A 27,822-nucleotide genomic window follows, 5' to 3' on the forward strand; every position below is an offset into this window, starting at 1 on the left:
GAGTGAATCATCGGACGGAAGATCTTCCTCTCTGCCTCTCCTCCTCTATGTATATCCGCCTTTCCAATAAAAATAAAATAATAATAATAATAAAAAAATTTCTTTTCCTTTTAAAAAATATTTTCTTTTTAATATTGTTTACATAGTTGAGAGGGATGCATGGGCCTCCAATAGGGTGAAGGGTGGTTTCAGTTACTGAGGAATGTAGGTGGGATAAATATTTCCAGGTTTTTATTGTTGTGGTTCTCCTGTGTCCACAGGGGAAAGGTGGAGAGGGCTGCTCCTTGCTGTCAAACTCTGTCAGCACCTGGGGATAGAGGACAATCATCTGATTTTTTAGAGACCCTGATGTAGGGAAGAGTGTTCCAAGGATGTTACCTGAGTGGCTTTGATAGTTCTGAGAAGTTGTTGGTTTTGTTGCTCCAGGGTTGAGAAATCTTCACAAGGTTTATTGGTTGACAGTCCACCTTAGCGCAGCCACAGACCCAGGAACATGCTGCTAGCTTGGCCAGAACTGTCCAACCTGTTTGACTCTCCATCCTCTGATGAGGCACTCCATGTCCCCTGCTGGCCTAGATGAGCTGGCCATCATGTCCCCCGTGTGCAACTGGGCATGCTGTCCACTGCACAGGCATCAATCAGCAACTGAGGAGGCCCAATCCTGATACATGCACTCCAAGGTCAGCCCACACATCCTGTGGTTTTGTCTCTAGCCAGGGCTTGAGTCCAGCCATCTACTTGGAAAGTTCCCCCAAGAAACCTTGCTTGGGTGATCTCAGACTTGACTTTCAAGCGCTAGCCAGCACAAGGTCAGGTATGGTCTGTCACCTGCAAAGCACGTAACAGCGGATACAGCTGCCTGGTCAGCTGCACCTAGCTCAGTCTCACATAAACCAATGGTGCTGAGGCCCAGCCCACCACAGACCCGGTTTTCATGCATACCAGCAGGTGCTTTGGCCTAGTGGCCTAGTCTGGGGCAATCTGCAAAAACCCCTCCCAGGCCCTACCTCAGCCCTGGCTTTTGCACATGCCAGCCTCTCCTGTGACTTAGCCCAGCTCAATCTGTACCCCACCTGGCTCTTCTGGACACCCATGGGTGTTGCAGCTTAGCTCAGCCCAGCTTGCCCCCAGATCTGGCCTTCATGTATGCTTACTGGTGCTGCTGTTTTGACCAGCCTGGCTCTCGCCACTCCTGGTTCTTGTGCTCTGCTCACCAGAGTCAGGTATAACCTAGCAAGGTATAGCTCAGCCCATAGTTCCCCTGCTAGGCATATTCCCAGTCCTGGATCTTGTGCCTGCTAGGGGATACTGGGGTCCAGCTTGACATGACTTACACCCAGTGCTGGCACTTGCCAGCTGGGCCATCTGCCTTTTCTAGCTTTCTGAGAAAATGCCCCATTCGGAGATTTTGGCTTATTTTTTCCCAGGCAATGAGGCATATTTGTGCACATTCCTGGAGTATAACCTGATCAGCTCCCCCAATTCACAGAAAATGATCAAAGACTGTAGGTCCCTTTAGCATTTATGTTGTTTAAATTTTATTTTTTTTAAAGATTCATTCATTTATTTTTATTACAAAGTCAGAGATACCAGAGATACAGAGAGGAGGAGAGATAGAGAGGAAGATCTGCCGTCTGATGATTCACTCCCCAAGTGAGCACAACGGCTGGTGCTGTGCCGATCCAGAGCCAGGAGCCAGGAATGTTCTCCAGGTTTCCCAGGCTGGTGCAGGGTCCCAAAGCTTTGGGCCATCCTCGACTGCTTTCCCAGGCCACAAGCAGGGAGCTGGATGGGAAGTGGAGCTGCTGGGATTAGAACAGGCCACCATATGGGATCCTGGCGCGTTCAAGGCGAGGACTTTAGCCACTAGGCCACACCGCTGGGCCCCATGTTGTTTAAATTTTAGAGGACCTGGGGGGCCTGGCATGCAACAGCTGACCATAACAGCTTCTTGATAATGTACACAGCCTGTGCTTATATAAACTGCCTTAAGGGAACTTGGAAAGAGGCCTTTCCAATGGCGTTCATGTCCCCAATCTCAGACTCTGCCCAGTCTGGGCTGCAGGTATGTGGAATGCCCTTGGGAAGCCCCAAGGCACTGTGGTCAGGGTTGATATTGGTCAAGTCATCTATCGACCCACATCAGGCTGTAGAACAAGGGCTGTAACCAAGTTTATGATAGGTGAATTTGAAGACAAAGTGGCTGAGAACTCATTCTTGATGGCTGTGGGGGTCAAATGCACCCCAAATCATGGTGCTCTGGAAATGCGGCCCCTGTGCTAACAAGGACTTCCACTGTGCTGCTCTCTCCCTGTGGACATCCAATAGTAAGTCTCACCTCCTTTCAATAAACAAATAAACAGAGGGCCCGATACAACGACTCAGTGGCTAAATCCTCGCATTGCCCACGCCAGGATTCTAAAAGGATGCCAGATTGTGTCCCAGCTGCTCCACTTCCCATCCAGCTCCCTGCTTGTGGCCTGGAAAAGCAGTCGAAGACGGCCCAAAGCCTTGGGTCCCTGCACCCCTGTGGGAGAACCGGAAGAGGCTCCTGGCTTCAGATCGGTTCAGCTCCAGCTGTTGTGACCACTTGGAAAGTGAACCAGTGGCTAGAAGATCTTTTTCTGTGTCTCTTCTCTCTGTAAACCTACCTTTCCAATAAAAGTAAATCTTTTTTAAAAAGTTAAAAAATAGAATTTTGTGGAAAAACCTGAACATTCCTTCCTGTTTCCTCACTGCACAGCACTTAGCAATTAGCATTGTCTGAAACAGTACACAATTTTCACCTGACCACTGCCTCTTTCTCCTTTTTTCTCTTTCCCTCTTTTGGAGAGACAGGGCTTTTGTTTGTTCATTCATCAGCACATTCCCAGGCCCCACCTGGCACCTGGCACACACAGCAATAGGTACTCAGTGATGTTGAACAAACCGTTGGATGAGGAGTTGATTTTTCCTTCCTCTTCTCTGGGGCCTACCACTTCCCTCTTCTGCCACAAAAATACCTTTCCTCTGGCTTAACAGCTAAGCAATAAGGGACCACACATTTTACCTCCACTCTATAGGCAGGCTTCACTTGAGTGGTTGGGATCGGGTTCCCTTTCCCCCTCTTTCTTATACAGCCACCTCCAGAGAGGCCCTATCCTCCCACCACCCACTCACCTGCTCCTGCCCCACACTGACCAGGCAGCCACCTAGAACTGAAGCACTCTGTGCCTCGTACTGACCTTTTCTGAAGTAATTACAATAGGAAGGCCAACAGGGAGACCCAGGTTGGGACACCCTGGGTAAAGCTGGCTTTTTCCTTACCCTTCCTCCCTTCCCCCACAGCTTCCCTCGAGCAGTGCTTACCCTGCTGGACATCAACAACAACCCAGAGAGTCTGCCACTTTCCGGCAGGCCCAACTCTCAAACTCCTATGGACCAAGTTCACAGGGTTGAGGGACACACAATCCAAATGCTATTCTGCTGATTTATACTGAAGAGCGGTGGACATTGGCCCGACTGGCTCCCCTTCCTCCCATGGGTTAAAGATTTCGTAGCCACTATAGACTTGGAGCAAAGGTAACTACCCAGGCTCGGGTCTCTCCTTAAGGCAGAAGCCGCTTTCCTGTTCCAGGAGCAGCCTAAGGAACTGGCAGCGCTCCCATTCCCTCGGGCAGGCCCTGCGCTGCCTGGTCCAGCATTGGGAGGGACTCTGCTGGGGCTGACTTCTCTGCTTCCAAGACTGGCCAAAGCTTCTCTGTTCCGTTCTCCAAACTGGTTTACAGGTTAACTGGTCAGACTTTCAAGGTTACATTTGCTATCTAGCTTCCAAACAGTGAGACGATGAGTTACTAGGGTCCATTCCTTACAGGTCTTGACTGAGAAAGCCAATCTGGGTCATTAAGAGCTGCTTCAAGCAGCCAAGTAGAGAAAAACTCACTCCCTGATCAGTGTCCCTGGGGCACATGGGCAATGTGCTGTCCAGATGTGAAACACAGATGCTACCTGCCTTGTCCAAAACCCAGTAACACCTTCACACAATGCCCTGGATTTGAAGAACTATCTCCAAACATCTGGGTCTTTATTTCCAGCCAAGTGACCTCACTTGATTCCTTGAGGGTCCTGAGAGCTAGGTGGAACCATCATCCCTTTAACCTGGAAATTTCAACCCCATGATCTGGCCAAGTCCAAGGTTTTAAGGGGGAAAAAAAAAAGATTGTTTTGGGTTTCTGATGTCTTTCTCTTGTCCCTTGTGGTTTCCCATACCGCTCAGGCATGTGTCGGGGCTGCTCTGTTCTCTTCCGCTCTGGAGAACAGAGCCATCACGGAGGCACACTGGATCCCAGTCACACAGGCACCACGGTTCTGCCTTTTGCACTGCTGCCTGGCAAATGAGTAATGGTTTGCAGAAGCAGCAGGTGCAGCAGAGGTGACTCCTGCCAGTTTGGTGCTAAAAAAAGGCCCACGTCTGATACACAGGAGTGCTGCCATTAACCTGTCCTTAGCCAAGGCACAAGGGAAGGCTTGCTGCTTCTACCTCAACCACTGCGGTCACTTCATCCAATTTCCCCCCCCCCCCCAAAAAAGGCAGGGGCGGGATGGGGATTCAGCTGGAAGATTAAAACATCCATGTGTTAGAGTGGCTGCTCCCAATTCCAGCTGTCAACGCATGCCTTGGGAAAGAGCAGGTCAAAGTTCGAGTTGTTGGGTCGCTGCCAACCCACATGGCAGGCCCTGAGTTTCAAGCTCCTGGCTTTGGCATGGCCATGGACCAGTGCTTAAAAGTATTTGGAGAGCGAACCATACAGATACTAGCTCTTGGAATTAATATATCTCCCCACCCCCAAATGGCAGGAGTGGCCAGCTGGGGAGACAGAGTAATGCTTACTTACACCCTGAGCAACTCCCACTCAGAACCCCTTAGTGCTGCTTCTTTACAACAGCAGTATCAAGGGGATGGGCTCCCCCAAGTTTTGTGAGAAGGGGAGTTACTTAAACCAGCCGAACCAGTTTTCTCATCTAAATGGATGACGACTCCACCTGGCTCACAAGAGCCCTCAAGCAGTCAAACGAAGTTCCCTGTGTCGAACACCTGGCAGAGCCCAATGGGCAGGCTAAATGTGAAGCAAGCACCTCAGGATACAACTCTCTCCTAGATCAGCGTCCTGGAAATTACTGGGGATCGGTTGTCCCGCGGTGTCAGGTTATCTTAGGGACGAGGACTAGGACGTTACAAAGCCAGTCATTCTGGAAAAGGACAGCAAGAGCTAGAGGGGGCCCACTAGGGATAGCTCTCCTGATGGGTGGAGAGAAGTTGGAAAGGGAATCGCAATAACGCAGCCTGAACAAGCCTGTGGGTTGGCCCGCGCTGATGGTTCCTTATCAAGGGGAAAATGGGGCCTCCGAGAGGCCCAAGGGCTCGCAGTGGCCCCGGGTGAAACCCACGTGTCTTTCCGGCCTCACCCGCTCTGCCCCGCCCGCGCGGAGGCGGCTAAGGCCAGCGGAGCGGCCCGCTGGGGCGTGGGCGCCGCCTGGCCTCTCGGAGGGGCCCGGCTCGACGTGCCCCGAGTCCACGCGGCCTCCCGGGACAGACGCGGGGCCGCCCGCCCGAGGGCGTGGCCGCCCGGCATGCCGGCAAGCCCGGGCCCCGCGGGCCAACGTCCGACCTCGGCAGAGCCTCGCGCCAACCCGCACGCCTCGTCAGCACCTTCCCCGCAGCTCGGCCTGGCGGAGGGTCACGAGGCGGACGCCGCTAGGTCAGGCCCGGCCGGCCCCGCGCCCCGTCCTCCTCCCCTCCCCCGCCCAGCGCCGGCGCACCGCGCGCCACGTCCCCGGCCCCGCCCTCGCGAGCCACGCGGGGAACCCCGGTGACGTCATCCCGTCCAGCGGTCGCATTCCCGCGCTCTCCAGAAAAGACGCGAAGGTGGTGACGTGGCCGAGGCGCCAGTGCGGCTGCGTAGGAGGAGTCGCTTACTGACCGTCTTACGGCGCCGCCTGGTGGAAGCAAAGCGGCCAAGCAGGCCGGAAGTGGTGGCGCAGGCGAGAGGAAAACGTGCCTGACGTCATCGCGCAGGGCCGAGCGTGTGATATTCGCTCCCTCGTTCGGTGTTTCTTTATTTCCTGTCAGCAGGGAGTGCGGAAGCTTAAATTTTTGGCTGTGCTTGTTTTTTGGTTGCATGTTATAGAACTTTTCAAAGTAATGAAGTTCGTTCTGGAAAATTTTGGGGGTAAAATGGAAAAGAGAAAGAAAGTGAATGTTAGCATCTGCAGTCATCTTTAACCTTTCTTCACATTTCCTTCCAGCCGTTCTATTTCTTTAAAATTGTGGCAGTGTGTGACTGATGTGAAATACAAAATATCCTAAGAAGGGAGACAAAGTGTCATTCGAGCCTGAATGCTAAGTTAGCAGGACAGAATGCAAGCCGTAGAGGTAACCATGACGAGTCCTTCGCGTCAGCCGGATGAGGAGCTCAATTATCGCCCAAAGTTGCATGGTGGAAAGGGGTTTGGAACTCATGTCTTTGGGTGTAGACTTTGAATAGGGAGGTGACAGAAATGGCACGTGGCAGAAGGGAGAAGAGACTGCAGGAGACAGCGGGCCACAGGATCGGCAGAAAGCCCCTGACGAACGAGGCTGACCGAGGGAGTGCCCTGCAGCAGCTAGAGCTGGCACAACGTCTCAGGTGCCCTGGCACGTGGCCCACACGCCTCCAAGCACCGCCCTCAGTAGTGGCAGTGAAGGTGTGGAGGGAGGAGGCTACCTCCCAGGTGAGGCATGACACCTGGCTGCTTTAATGCTCGCAGCAGCCAGGCAACATCCCTGCAACCCAGCACTTTCCACATCATCTGGAAATGTAAATACAGCATCTTGGCGCCCCTCCCCCTTTTCTGCAACTCCTGAAAGAGAAGCCTAGGTAACTAGGTCCAGGGGTGATTGCTTCAGGAGGTTTAAGAGGAGCTGCTGCAGATGGGCTGGTAGAAAGATGTGGTGGAAGGGAGGATGGAGCAGGGGCAGTGATCCAAAAATACATACGAGAGGCTAAAAAACAGCATAAACTGCAAAGGAGAACCAGGAGATCACAGTGTGGGAAGTTAATGAGTTGGAGCAGGTCAGCAGGCCCACTTCAGGAGAACTGACAAGGAAGAGGGCTGTTGCTGGAGGCTGGCTTTTCTGTTGCTGTGATTTCTGCTGGAGTGGGCAGGGGCCTGGCAGTTCAAAGGGCTTGGAGAGGGCAGCCCTGTGCCAAGCCCTAAGTGGGATTTCCTTGGATTTTTCTAGTGGCTCTTTCTGACATGGGTGAACCAGGGCCACGTGCTGACTGTGACAGTGTGAACAGTGGTTTGGGGATGACATCCATGGGTACACTGTAGCTTTCGGAGTTTGGTGCGTGCCCTGTGTTAGCCTAAGTGGGCGGGAGGGAAGAACTGGACACTGACAGAAGTCTGCCACAGTAGTTTGTACAGGAGTAGGGGAGTGACATGAAGGGGAACTGCTGAGCCCAGAAGGTCTGGGCGCTAATGACATCTGGTACCCACCTTCCTCTGGGTGGGTGGTTCTTGGAGTCAGATATTTTGGACGTCCCCCATGGCCTTTTAGCAATAACCAAGCTGTTCTGATGACAGCTTTATTGGCGGGGACGAGGACATGAGAGGACCAAAGCATTCTGGATACAGGAATAGCAAGTCATTCTCATGCTAGCCGTGTTGTGAGGTAGCCCAGCCAAGGTGGCGTCGAGGAGGTGGTGGTCGGCCATTGTGCTAAACCTGCTACACTGCAGATCATCTGTGTGGATGAGGTGGCTGTGTGGATGTGGCAGGCTCTGAGCTGCTCCTTGCAGAATACAAATGGTGTTGCAGAATGGAGAGGCAGCAGCTCGGCTAAAAATCCCATTGTGAGTGAAGCCGCAGAGAGAGCCAGACATGGGTCAGCTGTACCCTGGCTACACAACTCCTGAGGCCCATGAACTAGCTCCATCCCAGCGTGCCATTTCTGAATAAGTTGGTTAGAGTTGGGCAGATATTACCTACAGCAAAAAGCCTACTTAATGTGGATTTTTTGGTCTTCCCAAGAACAACTATAACTAATCTATGTGAAAGCAACATGAAGTAGAAAGATTAGGAACTTTTAAATAAAACTAAATATTATTTCTTTTAGGATTTATTTTTATTGGAAAGGCAGATTTATGGAGAGGAGGAGAGACAGAAAGATCTTTCTTTCCACTGGTTCATTCCCTGTTTGCTTTCCCAGGATATAAGTAGGGAATTGGATGGGAAGTGGAGCAGCCGGGACACTAACTGGCAGCTGTATGGGATGCAGGTGCTTGGAGGTGGAGGGTTAGCTAATTGAGCCATCGCATGAGGCCGTAAATATTTTTAATAGCGCTTCCAGCAAGACATGTAACCTCAGAGTAGTCAGTTCTTTATTGGATAAAAGAAAAATGCCTGAGCTCTAAGAATAATAGGCACTGGGGCCAGGTGTGATAGCCTAGTGGCTGGAGTTCTCGCCTTGTGTGTGCTGGAGTGCCATCTAGGTGCCAGTTCATATCCCAGCTGTTTCACTTCCCTTCCAGCTCCCTGCTTGTGGCCTGGGAAAGCAGTCATGGACGGCCCAAAGCCTTGGGACCCTGCATCCACATGGGAGACCCAGAAGAGGCTCCTGGCTCCTGATCAGCACAGCTCCAGCCATTACAGCCACTTGGGGAGTGAATCAGCAGATGGAGGGTCTTTCTCTCTGTAAATCTGATTTTCCAATTAAAAAAATCTTAAAAAAAATAAAGGGAGGGCCCGGAGGCGTGGCCTAGCGGCTAAAGTCCTCGCCTTGAAAGCCCCGGAATCCCATATGGGCGCCGGTTCTAATCCTGGCAGCTCCACTTCCCATCCAGCTCCCTGCTTGTGGCCTGGGAAAGCAGTTGAGGACGGCCCAATGCCTTGGGACACTGCACCCGCATGGGAGACCCGGAAGAGGTTCCAGGTTCCCGGCTTCGGATCGGCGCGCATCGGCCCGTTGCGGCTCACTTGGGGAGTGAAACATCGGACGGAAGATCTTCCTCTCTGTCTCTCCTCCTCTGTGTATATCTGGCTGTAATAAAATGAATAAATCTTAAAAAAAAAAAAAAAAAAAAAAGGGAACTAAATGGTGAGGTATGAATATAAAGGGCACATCCTGGCACAGGGTGGGCACAGGAATGTTTGTTCCCATCCCTCCTTAAAGACAGACTTCCACTCCTGTGTTTCAGTGTATCTTCATTCTGTGATCAATGAGGTCACAAACAGGACAGAATTATACCTGTTGGTAAACTTTCTGAGGAATAAAGAAGAAAATTGGACCCAGTGAAATGACTCAATTGGCCAATCCTCCCCCTGCAAGCCCTGGGATCCCATATGTATCCTGGCTGCTCCACTTCCCATCCAGCTCTCTGCTTATAGCCTGGGAAATCAGTAGAGGATGACCCAAAGCCTTGGGACCCTGCACCCACATAGGAGACCCAGAACTGGCTTTGGATTGGCTCAGTTCTGGCTATTGTGGCCACTTGGAGATTGAACTAGCAGATGGGAGACCTTGTCTGTTTCTCCTTCTCTCTAAATCTGCCTTTCCAATAAAAATATATAAATCTTTAAAAAATATATAGGGCCCAGCACAGTAGCCTAGCGGCTACAGTCCTTGCCTTGCACGTGCTGGGATCCCATTATGGGCACCATTTCCCATCCAGCTCCCTGCTTGTGGCCTGGGAAAGCAGCAGAGGACGGCACAAAGCCTTGGGTTTCTGCACCCTCCTGGGAGACCTGAAAAAGGCTCTGGGCTTCGGATTGATGCAGTTCTGGCCCGTTGCGGCCACTTGGGGAGTGAATCATCGGATGGAAGATCTTCCTCTCTGTCTCTCCTCTCTGTATATCTGACTTTCCAATTGAAAAAAAAAAAAAAAAAGATATTAAGAAGGACATAAATGAAGAGGTAGTTACAAACATGGCTTGAAATTTCAGTTTGCCCTGACACCTAACCTCTTTTCCCCATTTCACTATCAGCTAAATTCCTCAAAAGGTCTTTGCTTTGAAAAACAGGCCAGTATGACTTGTGATTTGAAAAAACTAGTGACACTGTGCCGCTTTATTTGAGAATGCAATACAAAGCATGGCTGGCACACTCTTCTGGGCCAGTCCTTCCCTCCCTGTGCCGAGAAGGCTGGGGCTAAGCTTCCTGCAGGGCCAGTGGAAGGTTAAGTGCTGCCGTCTTCTTAGAGAGCCAGACGAAGGGTCAGACACACACAGAGAGTTCTGGGAAGGAAGCTGGGGTCTTTTAAACTTCTAGCCAGAAATGCTGCCCAAGGTATGATGAGGACTGTACACAGCAGCACCACAGGGGCTGTGATGAGGAGGAGGTCTGTTGCACTGAACGCACGCACATGAATGCACTGAGAAACGGCATGGCAGCTGTGACAGGTCACTGAGGCTGGGGGCTGCCTGCGCTAGCTAACAAGGATTTAAAGTGGTCAAGGGATGGGGATGTGCAAATTTAGCAGTAAAACACTCCTGTTTTGCTCATGGGAAAGTAATGGTGGTCAGAGGGGCCAGCTCCAGGGGCTGCTCGAGCGGGGGCCTCTGGTCCTGGTACTCTGCCACATGCCCATTCCGGTGGTGACCGTATTCAAACTTGATCCGCAGCTCGCCAATCTTGGAGTTGGGGAGGATATCTGGGATCCACTCGATGATGAAAGGTGTTGGCTCCTTTTGATCTGGGGAAGTGTTTCCTAAAAACCAAAACAGAGGGGATGCTAATTAGCACCATGCCACCTGGCACCCCCAGTGGAGGGAAGCTGGCTGAATCGGAACCCAGTGGCCTCAGCTCTGATAATCACAAAACTGGATAGGATTTATGTACTAGGTAGGGATGGAGTATCATATTTCCTGGTAACTGTGAAGTTAAATTATACATATTTAATAATTTTAGGTCTTTCTTACTAATGCCACAAGGCTGTAGTGACAGTCAAATGGCAGACACACAACCAAAACATTCACCTTCAGTGACTTGTACTTGCCAGCGTAAAGAATGGAGGTGGGGTAGGTATTTGGCTAAGATGCTGCTTGGATGCCTGCATCCTGTGCTGGAGCCTCATGTCTGAGTGCTGGCTCTGGTGCTCATCCCAGTTCCTTGCTCATGCAGTCTGAGGTGCAGGGTTGACTCAAGTGGGCTCCCTGACGCCCCCATGGGAAACCCAAACTGAGTTTCCAGTTTTGGGCTTCAGCTTGACCAGGCCCTTGTGGTGGCAAGCACTGGGGAGTGAACTAGGGGACAGGAGTTCCCTGCCCCTCTCTCTTTCTCCCTTTCTCTTTCTTTCTGCCTGACAGATAAAGAATGAAGGCTGTTAAAGTAAAAATCTAAATTTTGACAATTATGTAAATTATGAAAACAAGGAAAATGAAAACCTAAATACAAACATATATTGTAGCCCTTTTCCTCTCAGTACTACTTAATTCTGACTTCATAAGTTACTGTTTTCACTATACTGTCTTATCCCCTCCACTTTACACCAGCCAACCCTTCTATATATCTTCCTTCCATTTATTATTTATTATTTTCATTCTATTTGGAAGGCAGAGAGGCAAAGAGAGAGACCAACAGAAATCTTCTATTTGTTGCTGTAATTACTCTGCAAATGCATAAAGCTATGGGTGGGCCAGGCACAGCTCCGGTCGTTGCAGCCGTTTGGGGAGTGACTCAACGGATGGAAGATTTTCCCTTCCTCTCTGTATATTTGACTTACCAATAAAAACAAAACAAAACCTTGAAAAAATGTTAGCACAGAAGGCTCCACTGAACTGCTACCAATTTAAACACTAAAGGGAGGGATGGGCGTTTGCCTCAATGGTTAAGATGCTGCTTGGGATGCCTGAATGCCATGCCAGAGTTCCCGGACTCAAGTCCTTTGTGCAAACTGGAAAACAGTTCTACTTTCTGCCCTTCAGAGAGTCTGACATTTGCCCCCCTCTCCACCATGTATCTGCATCCTTGAGGACTGCCAAGAAACTTGGGAGAGTCTAGGTAATGACATTTTTCAAAGTGTAACCTGTATAGGTAAAGCAGTATGGGTAAGGGAAAAAGATAAAAAACAAACTACCAACCTAGAATGCCACATGCCAACAATGTTAGTTTCAGGGGTCTTTTCATAGATCACATTCGCAGCAAAGCTAGAGGGAGAGATGGTTGGGAGAATCCACTGCAGTGGAAAAAGAGAAACACCAGGCCTGCCAAGCGGGAGGATGGTGGGTAGAGATCAGCCCTCACCCAGGAATGGCCCAAAACAGGAGTAGTCCCCAGGAGTCAGGCAAATCTCATTCTGTCTAGAAACAGATAACAAGCAGATAATAGCGCCTTTTTTTTTTTTTAAATGAGAATCGATTAGAACCCAGGGAAGAAAAGCAATGACTGCAGTATCTATCCAATGGAAAATTTTAGAAACTGTTTGGCATCCAGAAAAGAATGAAATAAGATCCAGTCTTTTTTTTTTTCCCCCATAAGATCTAGTCTTGATGAAAATGGGGCCAAGAGACATCTACAGTGAGCCCAGAGTTAACAAAAAAAGTCAACTGGATGAGATCAGAAGAGAGAATGCCATGAAAAAGTCAAGATTGCAGGAAACCACAAAACAGCAAGATGCACATCTTCAATGTTCTAGAACATATTACGAATCTGCAATCACCAAGGAGTGTGACACTGGCATAGATGTCTAGATTGTTTAAAAGAATAGGATCTTCTCTTAAAAGAATAAAAGAAAGATCTTCCATCCACTGGTTCACTCCACAAATGGCAACAATGGCTGTAGCAGAGCCAATCCCAGGCCTTCTTGGTCTTCCAAGTACCAGGTGCTGGATCCTAAGGCTTTGGGTCATTCTCTACTGCTTTCCCAGGCCATTAGCAGGGAGCTGGGACACACTGGTGTTCATTTATGGTCCTGGTGATTGCAAGGTAAGGATTTAGCCACTGATCCTTTACACTGGGCCCTCAGGAACTCTGTTTGTTTATTTATTTATTTATTTAATTTATTTAGTCATATTGGAAAGTCAGATTTACAGAGAAAAGGAGACACAGACAGAAAGGTCTTCCATCTGCTGGTTCACTCCCCAAGTAGCCACAATGGCTGGTGCTGAGCCAATCTAAAGCCAGGAGCCAGGAGCTTCTTATGGGTCTCCCACATGGGTGCAGGGTCCCAAGGCTTTGGGCCATCCTTGACTGCTTTCCCAGGCCACAAGCAGGGAGCTGGATGGGAAGTGGAGCAGCCAGGATTAGAACCGGTGCCCATATGGGATCCTGTGCATGCAAGCCATGGACTTTAGCTACCAGACTACTGCGCTGGGCCCAGGAACTCAAAATTTTTTTTTTTTTAAGGATTTATTTTATTTTTATTACAAAGTCAGATATACTGAGAGGAGCAGAGCTAGAGAGGAAGTGGAGCTGCCGGGATTAGAACCAGCAGCCACATGGGATCAAGGCGAGGACCTTAGCCACTAAGCCACGCTGCCAAGCCCTCAAATTTTTTTTTTTTAAAGACATTTATTTTTATTGGAAAGGCAGATACACAAGCAGCCACAACGGCTAAAGCTGAGCCAATCCGAAGCCAGGAGCCAGGAGCTTCCTCCGGGTCTCCCACACAGGTGCAGGATCCCAAGGCTTTGGGCCATCCTCTTCTGCTTTCCCAGGACACATGCAGGGAGCTGGCTAGGAAGTGGGATGGCCGGGATTAGAACCAGCACCCATATGGGATCCTGGCGCGTTCAAGGTGAGAAATTTAACTGCTGCGCTACTGCACCAGGCCCCAGGAACTCAAATTTATAAAATGTTTTTGAAAAGTATAAAATTAGGGCAAGTGCCACGGTTTAATAGGATAGGCTTTTCTTGCTGTATTGGCATCTCATACAGACAGCAATTTGAGTCCCGGCTGCTGCACTTTTGATCTAGCCTGGGAAAGCAGCGGAAGATGGCCCACATTTTTGGGCTCCTACACCCATCTGGGAGATCTGAACAAGCTCCTGGTTCCTGGCTTCGGGCAAGCCCAGCTCTGACTGTCGTGGCCATTTTGAAAGGAAGAAGCAGATGGAAGACCTCTTTTTGTAACTGTTTTTCAAGAAAATAAATCTTAAAGCAAAATTTTCAGACAGACATGGAAAGCTGTTCATGAAAAAAGCAGCTTATGGGCCTGGCAGCGTGGCCTAGCAGCTAAAGTCCTTGCCTTGAACTTGCTGGGATCCCATATCAGCGCCGGTTCTAATCCCAGCAGCTCCACTTCCCATCCAGCTCCTTGTGGTCTGAGAAAGCAGCTGAGGATGGCCCAAAGCCTTGGGACCCTGTACCTACATGGGAGACCAGGAAGAAGTTCCTGGCTCCTGGCTTCGGATCGGCTGTTGCGCTCACTTGGGGAGTGAATCATCGGACAGAAGATCTTTCTCTCTGTCTCTTCTCCTCTCTGTATATCTGACTTTCCAATAAAAATAAAAATAAATCTTAAAAAAAAAGCAGCTTATATAAAATAAAAGGTTGTGTTTTTTGAAACCTTCTGTGTCTGAAAAGGCATACACCAGAATCCTAACACTGATGTCATATCCTGTCCTGGGTTTAAGGTGGTTTTTAATTTTTGTTCATATGCTCCATAGATCTGTGATTTCTCCATGGAGAACATGTACTACATTCTGTAGTGTTATTTTGAAAGAGCTACCACAAATGGAACAAACACCTTATCCCATGATGCACTTACCAAAGGAATGAAATGTGTCATTTCCTTATTTCAGGTCAACATCTAAAGCCTCAGACAGTGTCAGGCTGCAAGTCACTTACCAACTTTGAGAAAAGTCTTCAGTTCCAAGGGTCGCAGCACTGGCTGCTTCTCCATGCGCCCATAGGTCTCGGCTATGCTCTCCACTTCCACTTTGGGGCACTTGAACAGCTCATAGGTCCCATCTCGGTTCTGAATAAAGCTACGGGTGATTTCCAAGGGCATCTGGACACCAATATGGTAACGAGAAAGGCGAGACAGGGAACACACAATGAGTAGATAATCACTTGCATGCTTGAAGATCCCTTACTACGTACTTTCCTGTTGGCTACACTCACATTAATTAAAATTTGCCATAAGTTTTCATTCAAGTGGATCCAATGAACAAATCTGCCTTCTTCTCCCTTACCTTAGTCATGGTTTTCTTTCGTCTCTATAACCTTAACTTCAGCCCTGGTTAAACCATATACCAGCTGATGTCTAACCCTTGAAGGCTCACAACTGCTACTGGCATAGACCTGCTCTAAAAGTCGGCTTCATTCCTTCTGCTGCTGCGCTGCAGCCGCCCTTCTCTTGCACAGTCTGCTGCCTCGCATCACACTGTCCTTGGACCTGAGCCAGACAGAACCTGAACAGCATTCTGCCTCTGCCACCAGCCAGCAAGGTGACCCAGACCAGGCTGCTGATCTTCTCAGAGCTTGTTCTCTCATCTGCAGAATGAAGTCCGTGCTCTTCCCAGTGCCCAGGCGGGAGGTTAAGTGACACGAAATAGGTCAACACCGCCCGAATGACAGAGGATCCATGATCACCAGCTCTCTCCTCTCACCTGCCCACAGCCTGGGTCGCTTCAGCACCCTGCTGAAGGCCACGTTCTCGGCTGGGCGCTGCCTCTGTGACATCTGTATCCACAGAATGCGCTCAGTGCTAACAGACACTGTTTCTGGGGTTGACATACATGTTCTTTAGCCACTGACCAGCTCAGTGCTTTTCTTTTTTTTTTTTTTCTCTCTTTATTGTATTGTTGTTGACAATCTTTACATAGTTAATTACAGTTAAAGGAAAAAGAAGAAAAGAAAAGAAAAGAAAAAAAGAAAGAAAAAAAAAAGGTTCAGGGGGATAGGAAAGTGGGTAATGCTATTATGTCCATATTGTTTCCATCATGTATCTGAGGTGAAGGGGGATATTGAGGGAGAAGCCCCACCCGGTTTCCCGCCCACCCAGAGTCCCGGATGTGGGGCATGCTCTGAGATATGTGCTCGAGTGGTGTTAATAGTTCTCCAGTTATGAATCGCTGCCAGTTTCGCTCGATGAGGTCATCCACCCTCAGTGCTTTTCTGAACATAACAATAGTTTGCAATTAAGATCCTAATGTAGGGCTCGGCGCAATGGCCTAGTGGCTAAAGTCCTTGCTTTGCATGCAGTGGGATCCCATATGGGTGCTGGTTCTAATCCCGGCAGCCCTGTTTCCCATCTAGCTCCCTGCTTGTGGCATGGGAAAGCAGTGGAGGATGGCCCAAAGCCTTGAGACCCTGTACCCACATGGGAGACCAGGAAGAAGCTCCTGGCTCCTGGCTTCAGAACAGCTCAGCTCCAGTCCTTGTGGCCACTTGGGGAGTGAATCATCGGATGGAAAATCTTCCTTTCTGTCTCACCTCCTCTCTGTATATCTGACTTTACAATAAAAATAAAGAAATCTTTAAAAAAAAAAGAAACTACACTGTGTTATTACATAGGAAGAGATTTAGGAACTGCTTGAAGAAAACATGTTTGCACATGTCTGATGTTTCCCTAGTGCAAGGGAACCCTAACCAAGGTCTGTTTCTCTAATGAGATTGAGTCTGCAGTCTGGTGAGGAGGGTGTAATTGTGCAGGACCCACTGAGACGTCACGGAGCATGCATCACCTACAATGATTTATATACTCAAACCACCAGCCAGTCATGCTTAGGTTCATCACAGCTACCAGGGGATTATTATTGAATTTATAAAGGAAGTCTTCCCTGTTTTCTGAAGAGGCTGAGAAGAGCATAATCCAATTTAAGATACTTTTTTGAGAAACAGGAAATGCCCCTTCAAGTCTAAGAACTCTAAGGCCATGGGTATTGCTGCAGAACCTCTCGGCATGACCAAGAGCAGCTCTTGCAGCATCCACAACTCGGGGCCCTTGCACACACTCTGCCTGCGTTTGCTACCCTCTCCCTCACTGAGTCCTCCCACCACGGTAAGAATAAATTCTCACCTCCGGGGTGTCCAAGATTTGTTTGACCTGCAGGATGTTAGTGATATGCCAGGTATACTTGGAAAAGGTTCCCAGAGGCAAGGCATCTTTCCGAACAAAGGCTGAAATAAAATAACAACAACAACAGGGCAAAATTAGATGCCCAACAAATTTTTATTTAATTTCTATAAAGTTCAGTGCAGTGCTATTCTCTCATAGAATCTTAGCACTTTTGAAAAGAAATTATAGGAGCTTGCATATAACAAAACAAACTAGAGACAGGTAAGTGATACAAATCTGTGCTCTATCTATCCATCTATATCTGTAAGTCTCTGATGCTTCTTTGAGATGCTATTCACTACTGGTACTTTAGAAACCTGTTCCTTTGGTACAGCCCAGAATGCACAGGACTCCATTATAAAGCAGCATCTTACCACTTCAGATACAACAGAAATCAAATCAGAGTCCTTAAAATAATTCCATGAAAATGGCTAACATCACTGCCACTCACAGTCCTATCTGCAGGATTATAAAGCAATTCCACCAAAAGGCCTGTAGAAATAGCTAAGGGATAAGTTAAAATGGATGTATTTGGCTTAAAGTGTAAACTAAGATAAAGACTAAATGCTGCTTCAATAAGTCAGGTAAGCTGTGAAGATTTTCATGGCCCCAAATACAGTGATGTACTACTCAAAAATAGAGTTAAACCTTAAGAAATAACTGTTATGTCATGAAAGAACCATTTACTGGAGTCGGTGTTTGGCATAGCAGTTGAGACAGCGCTTGGGATGCCTGCAGCCCACATGGAGGCAACAGGTGACGGCTCCAGCTAGTGGATTCCTGACATCCATATGGGGGACCCGGATAGAGTTCTAAATTTCAAGTTTCAGCCTGACATAACTGTGACTTCTGCAGGTATTTGGGGGTGTGAGCCAGCATATGGGAGATTCTCCCTGCCTCTGTATTTCTTTTTCCAATGAACAAAATGATAACTTATTAAAGAAATAGCATTGGCTTATAATTGTTGCTATTGGCATTTGCCACTGAGCAATTCTTTCCTTCCCTGTTTCTTTATTCTACCTAATAACTATCTTGAGATTTCTCAAAGAAAAGGTATAAATGAAACCATATAATTATAAAATACTTTAAATATAAGAATTACTCTAAAAATAAAATCTTTCATCAAAAATTGGGGATAATTTGGTTTTGATACATACTGTCAGATGCATCCAAGAAGTGACCCAAATAACCACTGTACCACTCTGGTGGAAACTGGTTCACGTCTAGAAATATCAGACTTGCTGGTGGCCCCTTCACTGCACTCATTGTTCTCGCTTTACCTGGCTTGTTCTTTCTGACTCTTTCCATTAGTTCTTACTGGAACAGTGTGGGGCCTTCGAGGCATGTGATCACTATCCCAGGAGCTGATTATGGAAGGTTCCATGCTCCAAGGAAGGTCACTAGAAGTCTTTATCCTCAAAGTTCCACACGGAATTTTTCCAAACATGATTCTTTAAGGTCAAGATAATCTATTGTTATCTTTTCATTCTTTCTTCCATTTATTTATTCATTTATGTCATCCTCAAGGGGAAATTCCATACCTGTGGTAGAGTTCGGGAGCCGTTTTTTTGCACTTCCTATGGATATTCTCTGTTGCAGGGCATCAAAAAAGGATTGGGGAATGTGGAATACCAGTGGCTCTGGTTTACCTATCAAAATAAAAAGAAAGTCACTTAAAGAAATTCAATGAGGGGAGCTTGCACAATGGATCAATTGGTTAATCACTAGCATCCCATTTGGGCGTTAGTTTGTGTCCTCGCTGCTCTACTTTTGTTCAGTTCCCTGCTTGTGGACTAGGAAAGCAGTAGAGGATGGTCCTGGTCCTTGGGACTCTGCAGCCATGTGGTAGACCTGGAAGACACTCCTGGCTCCTAGCTTTGGATCAACTCAGCTCTGGCCATGTGGGGAGTGAACCAGTGGATGCAAGTCTCTCCTTCTCTCTGTAAATCTGTCTTTCTGATAAAAATAAATGATTTCTTTTCCTTTGGGTTTAGAGAAATGTTGTTTTAATGGTGAATCTCAGCACTCCAGCACCACATTTGGCCTGGGGTCCAAGCAGCCTGGATGGAGACAGTGGGGATAGAGGGTGAGCCACCTAGAGCCTCACATGGTGAAGGGATGAGCAAGGCTACCATCAAACAAAAGAGCCCTATGGCCTTGGACAGTGCAAAGCCCAGAATGGCATAGCAGAAGAGCTGCTGCTTGAAAGCTGGGCTTCTGGCATAGCCAATGAGCAAGTTGTGCCAATGCTGGTCTCCGAACCAGCCACACCAACCAAAGTGGCCCCAGCACCATTGAACTTGGCCGCCATGTCAGTGTCCCGGGAGACAACTCTGGTCTGGAATTTCTTCCTGGCAACCTGGAGTGGCTAGCTGCTGTAGGAAGACTGCTAGGTAGCTCCTCTGGCCTACTCAGGAAGGAGGCAGACGCAGGCCTGAGAAGATCCCTGGTACAACAGTGTACCACAGCTAGAGAAATGCATTGTTTCAGTCCATATTCCCCCTGCCCCAAAACTCCTGCTCACCTGCAGGACTCATCCAGCTCAAGCTCAAGATAAAGAAATCTTACCAAAATAAATAAATAAATAAAAATAAAAATTCAGGGAGAAGGTTGGCATTTTGGCTCAGCTGTTTAAGCTGCTACCTGTGATCCCAGAATCCTATATGGAAGCCAATTTGAGTTCTGGCTGGCCCACTTCTGATTCAGCTTCCAGTTAATGAGCCGGGGAAAGCAGTGGAAGATGGTCTAAGTACTTAAGGTCCCTACCACAAATGTGCAAGACTTAGATGAAAGTCCAGGACCCTGGCCTCAGCCTGGCCCAGCCTTGTAAGGTGTAACCATTTGGGAAAAGTGGCTGCAATAGGAGTCTCGTTCTCTCCCCCCTTTTATATACATAAAAGAAATCTGTGAGCTTTCTGATGTGCAGGCCAAGGTGGGAGAAATGGAGTAGTAACTACAAATACTCCCGAGTTTCTTCACACAAAGGCGTCTCTGATGTGCCTCTATGAACCAAGCACTGTCAGCAGCCCTGGTGCTGATCCTTTGCAACCATATAAAAGCACTGTACCTACCTCTCATTTTATATAAAAAACAACTTAAGACAGATCAAAGATCTACACGTAAGACTTGAAATCATTAGGAGGAAATATAGGGAAAAGATTTCCTCAGACATCATTTCAGACAATGGTTTTCTGTTGAGAAGAAAACTGAGATGTTGAGGTCTGAAGAGCACAGCACAGGCAACAAAAGCAAAATTAGACAGATGAGATCATATAGAACTAAGAAGCTTCTGCAAAACAAAGAGACACCAAGAGAACGAGGTAAATATTTACAAGCTGTTCAGCTGACAAATGATTCATGTCCAGAATGTATAAGGAACTCAAAAAACTCAATAACAGAAGGAAATCCAGTTAGCAAATGGACAAAAGATATGAAGAGATGTTCTCAAAAGAGGAACTACAAATGGCTAACAAATACTTGGAAAAATGCTCAACACCGTCAGCCATAGAAAAATGCAAATCAAAACCACAGTCAGGTGCATCTCATTCACATTAGAATGGCTACCACCAAAAAGTCAACAAAAGAAAGGAATGATGGTCAGGATGTAGAACCAAAGAGAATCCTTGTATGCTTTCGGTGGCAATGCAAATTCGTACAACTATTAAAGACAAGCGCATGGAGGTTGCTCAAAACACTACAAATAGATCCATCATATGATCTAGCCATTCCCCTTCTGGAGACATACATTTCTGAATAAAATGCAAACAGTATACAGAAGGACAGTTGCATACCAAGTGCACTCCCATGTCCACTGCAGCATTGTCACCAATGCCAAGATATGAAACAACCTAGGTCTTCACTGATGGATAAAGAAAACACAAAGGACTACAACACCAAGCTATCAAAAAAGAATGAAATACTGACATGTGTAGAGCTACACTGGTGAACTGTTGATCATAACGTTTTTTTTTTTTAAAGATTTATTCATTTTATTACAGCCAGATATACAGAGAGGAGGAGAGACAGAAAGGAAGATCTTCCGTCCAATGATTCACTCCCCAAGTAAGTCGCAACGGGCGGGTGCGCGCCGATCCGAAGCTGGGAACCTGGAACCTCTTCCGGGTCTCCCACGCAGGTGCAGGGTCCCAATGCATTGGGCCGTCCTCAACTGCTTTCCCAGGCCACAAGCAGGGAGCTGGATGGGAAGTGGAGCTGCCGGGATTAGAACCGGTGCCCATATGGGATCCCGGGGCTTTCAAGGCGAGGACTAGCTGCTAGGCCACGCCGCCGGGCCCTGTTGATCATAATGTTAAAATAATCACCACATATATATATTCCCTCTCAAATGTGCAAGTTAAGGGAAAAAGTAGCTCTGAGCTTAGAAGAGTGGTCACCAAAGGCAGAGGGAAGACAGGTTTAATGGCCAAAGCTGAGTTGATCAAAAGCTAGCAGCCAGGAGCCGCTTCTAGGTCTCCCATGTGAGTACAGGGTCCCAAGGCTTTGAGCCATCCTCGACTGCTTTCCTAGGCCATAAGCAGGGAGCTGGATGGGAAGCAGAGCAGCTGGGACATGAACCAGTGCCTGTATGGAATCCCAGAGCTTGTGAAGAGAGGATTAGCCAATTGAATCATTGCACCAGGCCCAAGAAAATATTTGATTAACACGCAAGACCTGTGCTAAGTGCCTGCCCCTAAATTCATTTGGCCTGGTTCCCTGAATTCTCAAACTAATGTCTTGCAACTTTATGTTTTCTAAGATTTATTTATTTGGTCCGGTGTGGTAGCCTACAGGCTAAAGTCCTTGCCTTGCATGCGCTGGGATCCCATATGGGTGCTGGTTCATGTCCCGGCTACTCCACTTCCCATCCAGCTCTCTGCTTGTGGCCTGGGAAAGCAGTCGAGGACGGCCCAAAGCCTTGGGACCCTGCACCTGCATGGGAGACCCAGAAGAACATCCGGGCCCTTGACTTTGGATCAGCTTAGTTCCAGCTGATGCAGCCCGGCCACTTGGGGAGTAAAGCATTGAACGGAAGATCTTTATCTTTCCTTCTCTCTGTATATCTGACTTTCCAATAGTTTTTTTTAAAGACTTATTTATTTGAAAGGCAGAGTTACAGAGAGGGATAAGGGGAGGCAGAGATCTGTCCTCTGGTCCCCTCCCCACAGGCCGTGGTTCCCTCCCTGGGCCGTGTGAGGCTGAAGCCAGGAGCCTGGAGCTTCTTCTGGGTTTCTCATGTGCTTCCAACACAGCTCCTACAATCCTGCTCCTGGAAAGGCAACAGAAGAGGGTCTAGTACTGAGGTCCCTGTCATCCATGTGGGAGACTCAGAAGGTGTTTCAGGCTCCTGTCTTCCACCCGGCCCAGAGCTAGTCATTGCAGCCACTGAGAGAGTAAAACAGAGGATGGAAGGTCTCTCCAAGGACAGTTACACAGAGAGAGGGAGTTGGGGAGTCAGGCCAGACCCAGGAACAAGGCGCTCATTTGGATCTCCAACAATAGTGGCAGGGATCCAAGTAAGTACTTGAGCCATCTTTTGTGGTCTTCCCAGGTGCATTAGCAGGTTGCTGAATCGAAAGCAGAGCAGTAGGAGCTCAGACAATGTGATGCTGAATTGCAAGCAGACATTTAACAGCAGTACCGCAATAGTGGCCCCAATAAATCTTTCTTTTTTTTTTTATTAATTACGTTGCATTATGTGACACAGTTTCATAGGCTTTGGGATTCTCCCAACCCCCATGATGGATTCCTCCACATTGTTGCAGTAGGACAGTTTAAATCCAGTCATGATTCCTTCATTGCAAGCATGTACCATGCAGAGAGTCCAACATCTTATTGTCCAGATAAATTCAACAATTTATTGGGGAGACCATCTATGGTCTGAAGGTAGAGCTGGCAGAATATCATCCCGATCAATTAAAAGCCCCAGCACAACATCAACAACAATTTACAACAGTATGGAATTAACTGACATGGTATTGAGTAATCAATATGTTAAAAAATGCAAGTTCTTAACCACATCCTGTGACTACTTCATTGACATTTCAATTTTAGTTTATACACAGAACTGGCTGCTAGATACCTTAAAGTGGCTATAGGGTACTATTCAGCTGTCTCGTGTCTATTTTCATTTTTATATTTAGCAGTTTATAGTGTTGAAGCATAATTTTGCTGAACTTGGCAGATTTTAGGATAGTCTAAACTGGCTTATAAATCTAACATGGCATTTGTCAACAGTTGAGGTGCAGAACTAGTGAGGAGTAACTAATCTTTGTGTCCTACCTAGCAAGATATATGTGGATCCATGCTGACCATTTCTTGTCTGGTTCTAAGCTTTCCTTGTATTTCTCTGTCTATTCTAATTTTTTTTTTTGGGTGGGGGGCTCCGGAGCGACCCTGATGGTCATTGCAAGAGAGGGTGGGGATGGGCCCAGCGGCGTGGCCTAGCAGCTAAAGTCCTCGCCTTGAAAGCCCCGGGATCCCATATGGGCGCTGGTTCTAATCCCGGCAGCTCCACTTCCCATCCAGCTCCCTGCTTGTGGCCTGGGAAAGCAGTCGAGGATGGCCCAAAGCTTTGGGACCCTGCACCTGCGTGGGAGACCCGGAAGAGGTTCCAGGTTCCCGGCATCGGATCGGCGCGCACCGGCCCGTTGCGGCTCACTTGGGGAGTGAAACATCGGATGGAAGATCTTCCTCTCTGTCTCTCCTCCTCTCTGTATATCCAGCTTTCCAATAATAATAAAATCTTTAAAAAAAAAAAAAAAGAGAGGGTGGGAATCCAAAGTTGGAACTAAGTAAGAACCAGAAAAAGCTCCTCTCCCTGGTCCCGAAGGAAGTTTACTGTTCTTCTGTTTCTGCAGACCACTCAGGGTTCCTGGCTGTTGTTCCAATGACCTTAGATCCTGCGAGGAAGGATTTGGGATTCTTGCATCCCATGTGGTAGATCCAAATGGGGCTGGGTGACCTCAGAGTTCTCGGCCTCTGAAGGCACTCCAATTCCCCATGTTCTCCTTGGCTGTTGGGATGTAGTCCTTGGTGCCCATACTGATAGTCCTTGGCGAGGATCTGAGAGTCTTCAGGGTTGGGATACAAACCTCCTCCTGTCCACCTGCTCCACTCTGGGGTACCCCCCTGCTCTGTGCATATGACCTTCTGTTAAGAGGTTGTCAGGATCGCTTCTGGTTCCCCCATATGCCTTTGTAGTTTTACTATTGTCTAATGCTGATTCAAGTCTGTTGTCTATGAGTTACTTGTTATGATCCTGATAGGCTATACTTCATGTCTTCCTCACACCTTCTAGGGTGATGTAAGATTTCTCTGCTCTCCCACCTCCTTTCCGAGTAGCTTAGGGTCTTAAAAGTATATTAGGTTTGGGGCTCGGCAGCGTGGCCTAGTGGCTAAGGTCCTCGCCTTGATCCCATGTGGCCGCTGGTTCTAATCCCGGCAGCTCCACTTCCTCTCTATCTCTCCTCTTCTCAGTATATCTGACTTTGTAATACAAATAAAGTAAATCTTAAAAAAAAAAGTTTAAAAAAAAAAGTATATTAGGTTTTACAATTCTTTGATGTAGATCATAGGCAGTCTGACTCACATTGATTGTTGGTTTATTGATTACATCACAAAGTGTGATGCTGAATTGCAAGCAGACACTTAACAGCAGCACCGCAACAGTGGCCCCAATAAATCTTAAAAAAAAAAAAAAAAAGCTACAACCTCCTCATCTCTGGACAAAGCTTGAAAAGCCATCCAACAACAATGCTTTCAAGCCAAGGGTAAGGATATGTTACGCGATCTGTGTCTGAAATTGTTGAGATTCTATGAGGCTATATTACACACACATCCATCCTGTAGGGACTGGTGCTGTTGTATAGCAACTTAAGCTTCCGACTGTGGTGTCGGCATCCCACACAGGTGCTAGCTGAAGTCCTGGCCTTCCATTTTTTTTTTTTTTTTTAAGATTTATTTAGTTTTACTAGAGAGTCAGATTTAGAGATAGAAGGAGAGACAAAGGTCTTCCATCCACTGGTTCATCCCTCAGTAATCCTCAATGGCCAGTGGTAAGCCAATCTGAAGCCAGGAACCAGGAGCTTCTTTGGGGTCTCCCATGTGGGTACAGGTACAAAGGCTTTGGGCGGCGTTTGACTTTTTTCCCAGGCCTCAAGCAGGGAACTGGATGGGGAGTGGGGCTGCCAGGACACAAACAGGCACCCATATGGGATCCCGATGTGTGCAAGGCGAGGACTTTAGCCGCTAGGCTACCATGCTGGGCCTACTGCTCCACTTTTGATCCAGCTCCCTGCTAATGTGCCCGGGAAAGCATCAAAAAATGGTTCAAGTGCTTGAGTGCCTGTACTCATGAGAGAGACCCAAAGGAAGTCCAGGCTCATGGGTTAGGACCACTTGGGGAGTGAATCAGCGGATGACAGATCTTCCTCTCTGTCTCTCCTCCTCTCTGTATATCTGCCTTTCCAGGAGAGACAGAGAGGAAGATCTTCTGTCCGATGATTCATTCCCCTAGTGACCACAATGACCAGTGCTACGCCGATCTGAAGCCAGGAGCCAGGAACTTCCTCCAGGTCTCCCACACGGGTGCAGGGTCCCAAGGCTTTGGGCCATCCTCAACTGCTTTCCCAGGCCACAAGCAGGGAGCTGGATGGGAAGTGGAGCTGCTGGGATTAGAACCAGCATCCATATGGGATCCTGGCGCTTTCAAGGCGAGGACTTTAGCTTCTAGGCCATGGTGCTAGGCCCAAGATACATAAATCTTCAAAAAAAAAAAAACTATATTAATCTCACACATTCACATTTTTCACTCAGCTTTTTTACCCCTTGTATTTTGATTTTGAATTTGACAGAATGATCTTTTAAAGTTTGGTATCTCCCTCACGAAGCATCTGTATGCACATTTACACACATACACATGCACGTACATGTGACCAATGTATCTGCCTCATTTATTACTTGTTATATGTTTCCTCTTCCATCTCTATATCTGTTTTGCTAGTACTGCATTTTTAAAATTTTTTTAATTAAATTTATTCATTAATTACATTGTGTTGTAATTACATAGAATCTGGGATACTCCCCCCACCCTCCCCCCATGGTGGGTTCCTCCACCTTGTTGCATAACCATAGTTCAAGTTCAGTTGAAATTCCCTCTTTGCAAGTATATGCCAAGCATAGAGTTCAACATCTTATAGTCCAGTCAAGTCCAACTACTTATTGGGTAGACCCTCTCTGGTCTGAGGGCAGAGTCAGCAGAGTATCATCCCGGTCAAATAAAGGCACTAATATACCATCTGCAACAATTAACATCGTTATGGAATTAATTGACATGGTACTGAGCAGTCAACATGTTAAAAATAAATGCGATTTCTTAACCACTATCTGTAGGTGATAGAGGGCTAATCTCCAGAGTATACAAAGAATTACAAAACAGCCAAAACACCAAAATAAACAAGCCACTCAGGAAATGGGCATGGGAAATGGGCAGACATTTCACAAAGGAACAATCCCAAATGGCAAATAAACATATGAAAAAATGCTCAAGCTCCCTGGCAATAAGGGAAATCCAAATTAAAACATCAATGAGATACCACCTAACGCCAGTAAGAGTGGCCCACATGAAAAACACCAACAACACTTGCTGGCGAGGTTGCGGGGCAAAGGGAACCCTACTCCACTGCTGGTGGGGCTGCAGGTTGGTACAGCCTCTATGGCAATCAGTATGGAGAATATTCAAACAACCCAAAATCGACACACCGTATGACCCAGCTATAGCACTCCTAGGAATATTTCCAGAACACTTGTTTTACGAGACACCAACATGCACTCCTATGCTCATAGCAGCACAATCAGTAATTGCAAAAACATGGAAACAACCAAAATGCCCATCAGCAGAGGATTGGATAAGAAAGCTATGGTTCATCTACTCCATGGAATACTACTCAGCTACTAAAAAAAACAAAATGCAGTTCTTTGTGGCCAAATGGGCCAAACTGGAAACCATAATGCTAAGGGAAATGAACCAACCCCAAAAGGTTAGATACCACATGTTTGCCTTAATTTAAGATGATATGATGTTAAGCATAACATGTTATGTTATGATGTTATGTCATATGTCGTATATAAATTAAAATTGAACTGTGAATGGGGGGTCACAGATAGTGGTTAAGAAATCGCATTTATTTTTAACATGTTGACTGTTCAATACCATGTCAATTAGTACTGCATTTTAATTACATGATTAGAGGTCATCCTTGTGACATTAAGCTTCCGCCTACAATGCTGACATCTTGTATTTGGGCTGTACATGTCCTGGTTGTTCATATCCCAATCCAGTTTCCTGCTTGTGGCCTGGGAAAGCAGCAGAGGATGGCCCAAAGCCTTGAGCCAGAAGAAGCTTCTGGCTCCTGGGTTCAAACTGGCTCAGCTCTGGCTGCTCCACTTCTTTTTTTTTTAAAGATTTTATTATTATTGGAAAGCCGGATATACAGAGAGGAGGAGAGACAGAGAGGAAGATCTTCCATCCGATGATTCACTCCCCAGGTGAGCCGCAACGGGCCGGTGCGTGCCAATCCGATGCCGGGAACCAGGAACCTCTTCCAGGTCTCCCACGCGGATGCAGGGTTCCAAAGCTTTGGGCGGTCCTCGACTGCTTTCCCAGGCCACAAGCAGGGAGCTGGATGGGAAGTGGAGCTGCCGGGATTAGAACCAGCGCCCATATGGGATCCCGGGGCTTTCAAGGCGAGGACTTTAGCCGCTGGGCCACGCCACCGGGCCCCTGCTCCACTTCTGATTCAGC

General features: G+C 47.5%; 1 protein-coding gene and 1 pseudogene across 3 annotated transcripts in view; both read right to left on the reverse strand.

Annotated features, from left to right (window-relative positions):
• Window positions 1–10,058: 10,058 nt before the first annotated feature.
• C8H2orf42 (chromosome 8 C2orf42 homolog) overlaps window positions 10,059–27,822 on the reverse strand; it is a 41,353-nt gene continuing 23,589 nt past the window's right edge. For all 3 annotated transcript variants that reach the window (XM_058667925.1, XM_058667926.1, XM_058667924.1), the window contains 4 exons: window positions 18,563–18,670; window positions 16,983–17,083; window positions 14,807–14,969; window positions 10,059–10,727 (listed from right to left, as the gene is read on the reverse strand). In XM_058667925.1, coding sequence (XP_058523908.1) covers window positions 10,519–10,727; window positions 14,807–14,969; window positions 16,983–17,083; window positions 18,563–18,670 — 581 coding nt within the window. In that variant the 3' untranslated portion in view covers window positions 10,059–10,518. The remainder of the gene's footprint in view (window positions 10,728–14,806; window positions 14,970–16,982; window positions 17,084–18,562; window positions 18,671–27,822) is intronic.
• LOC131481003 (ATP synthase F(0) complex subunit C1, mitochondrial-like) lies at window positions 19,009–26,354 on the reverse strand (annotated as a pseudogene).

The sequence above is a fragment of the Ochotona princeps genome, chromosome 8, assembly GCF_030435755.1.
Source record: "Ochotona princeps isolate mOchPri1 chromosome 8, mOchPri1.hap1, whole genome shotgun sequence".
Classification (NCBI taxonomy): domain Eukaryota; kingdom Metazoa; phylum Chordata; class Mammalia; order Lagomorpha; family Ochotonidae; genus Ochotona; species Ochotona princeps.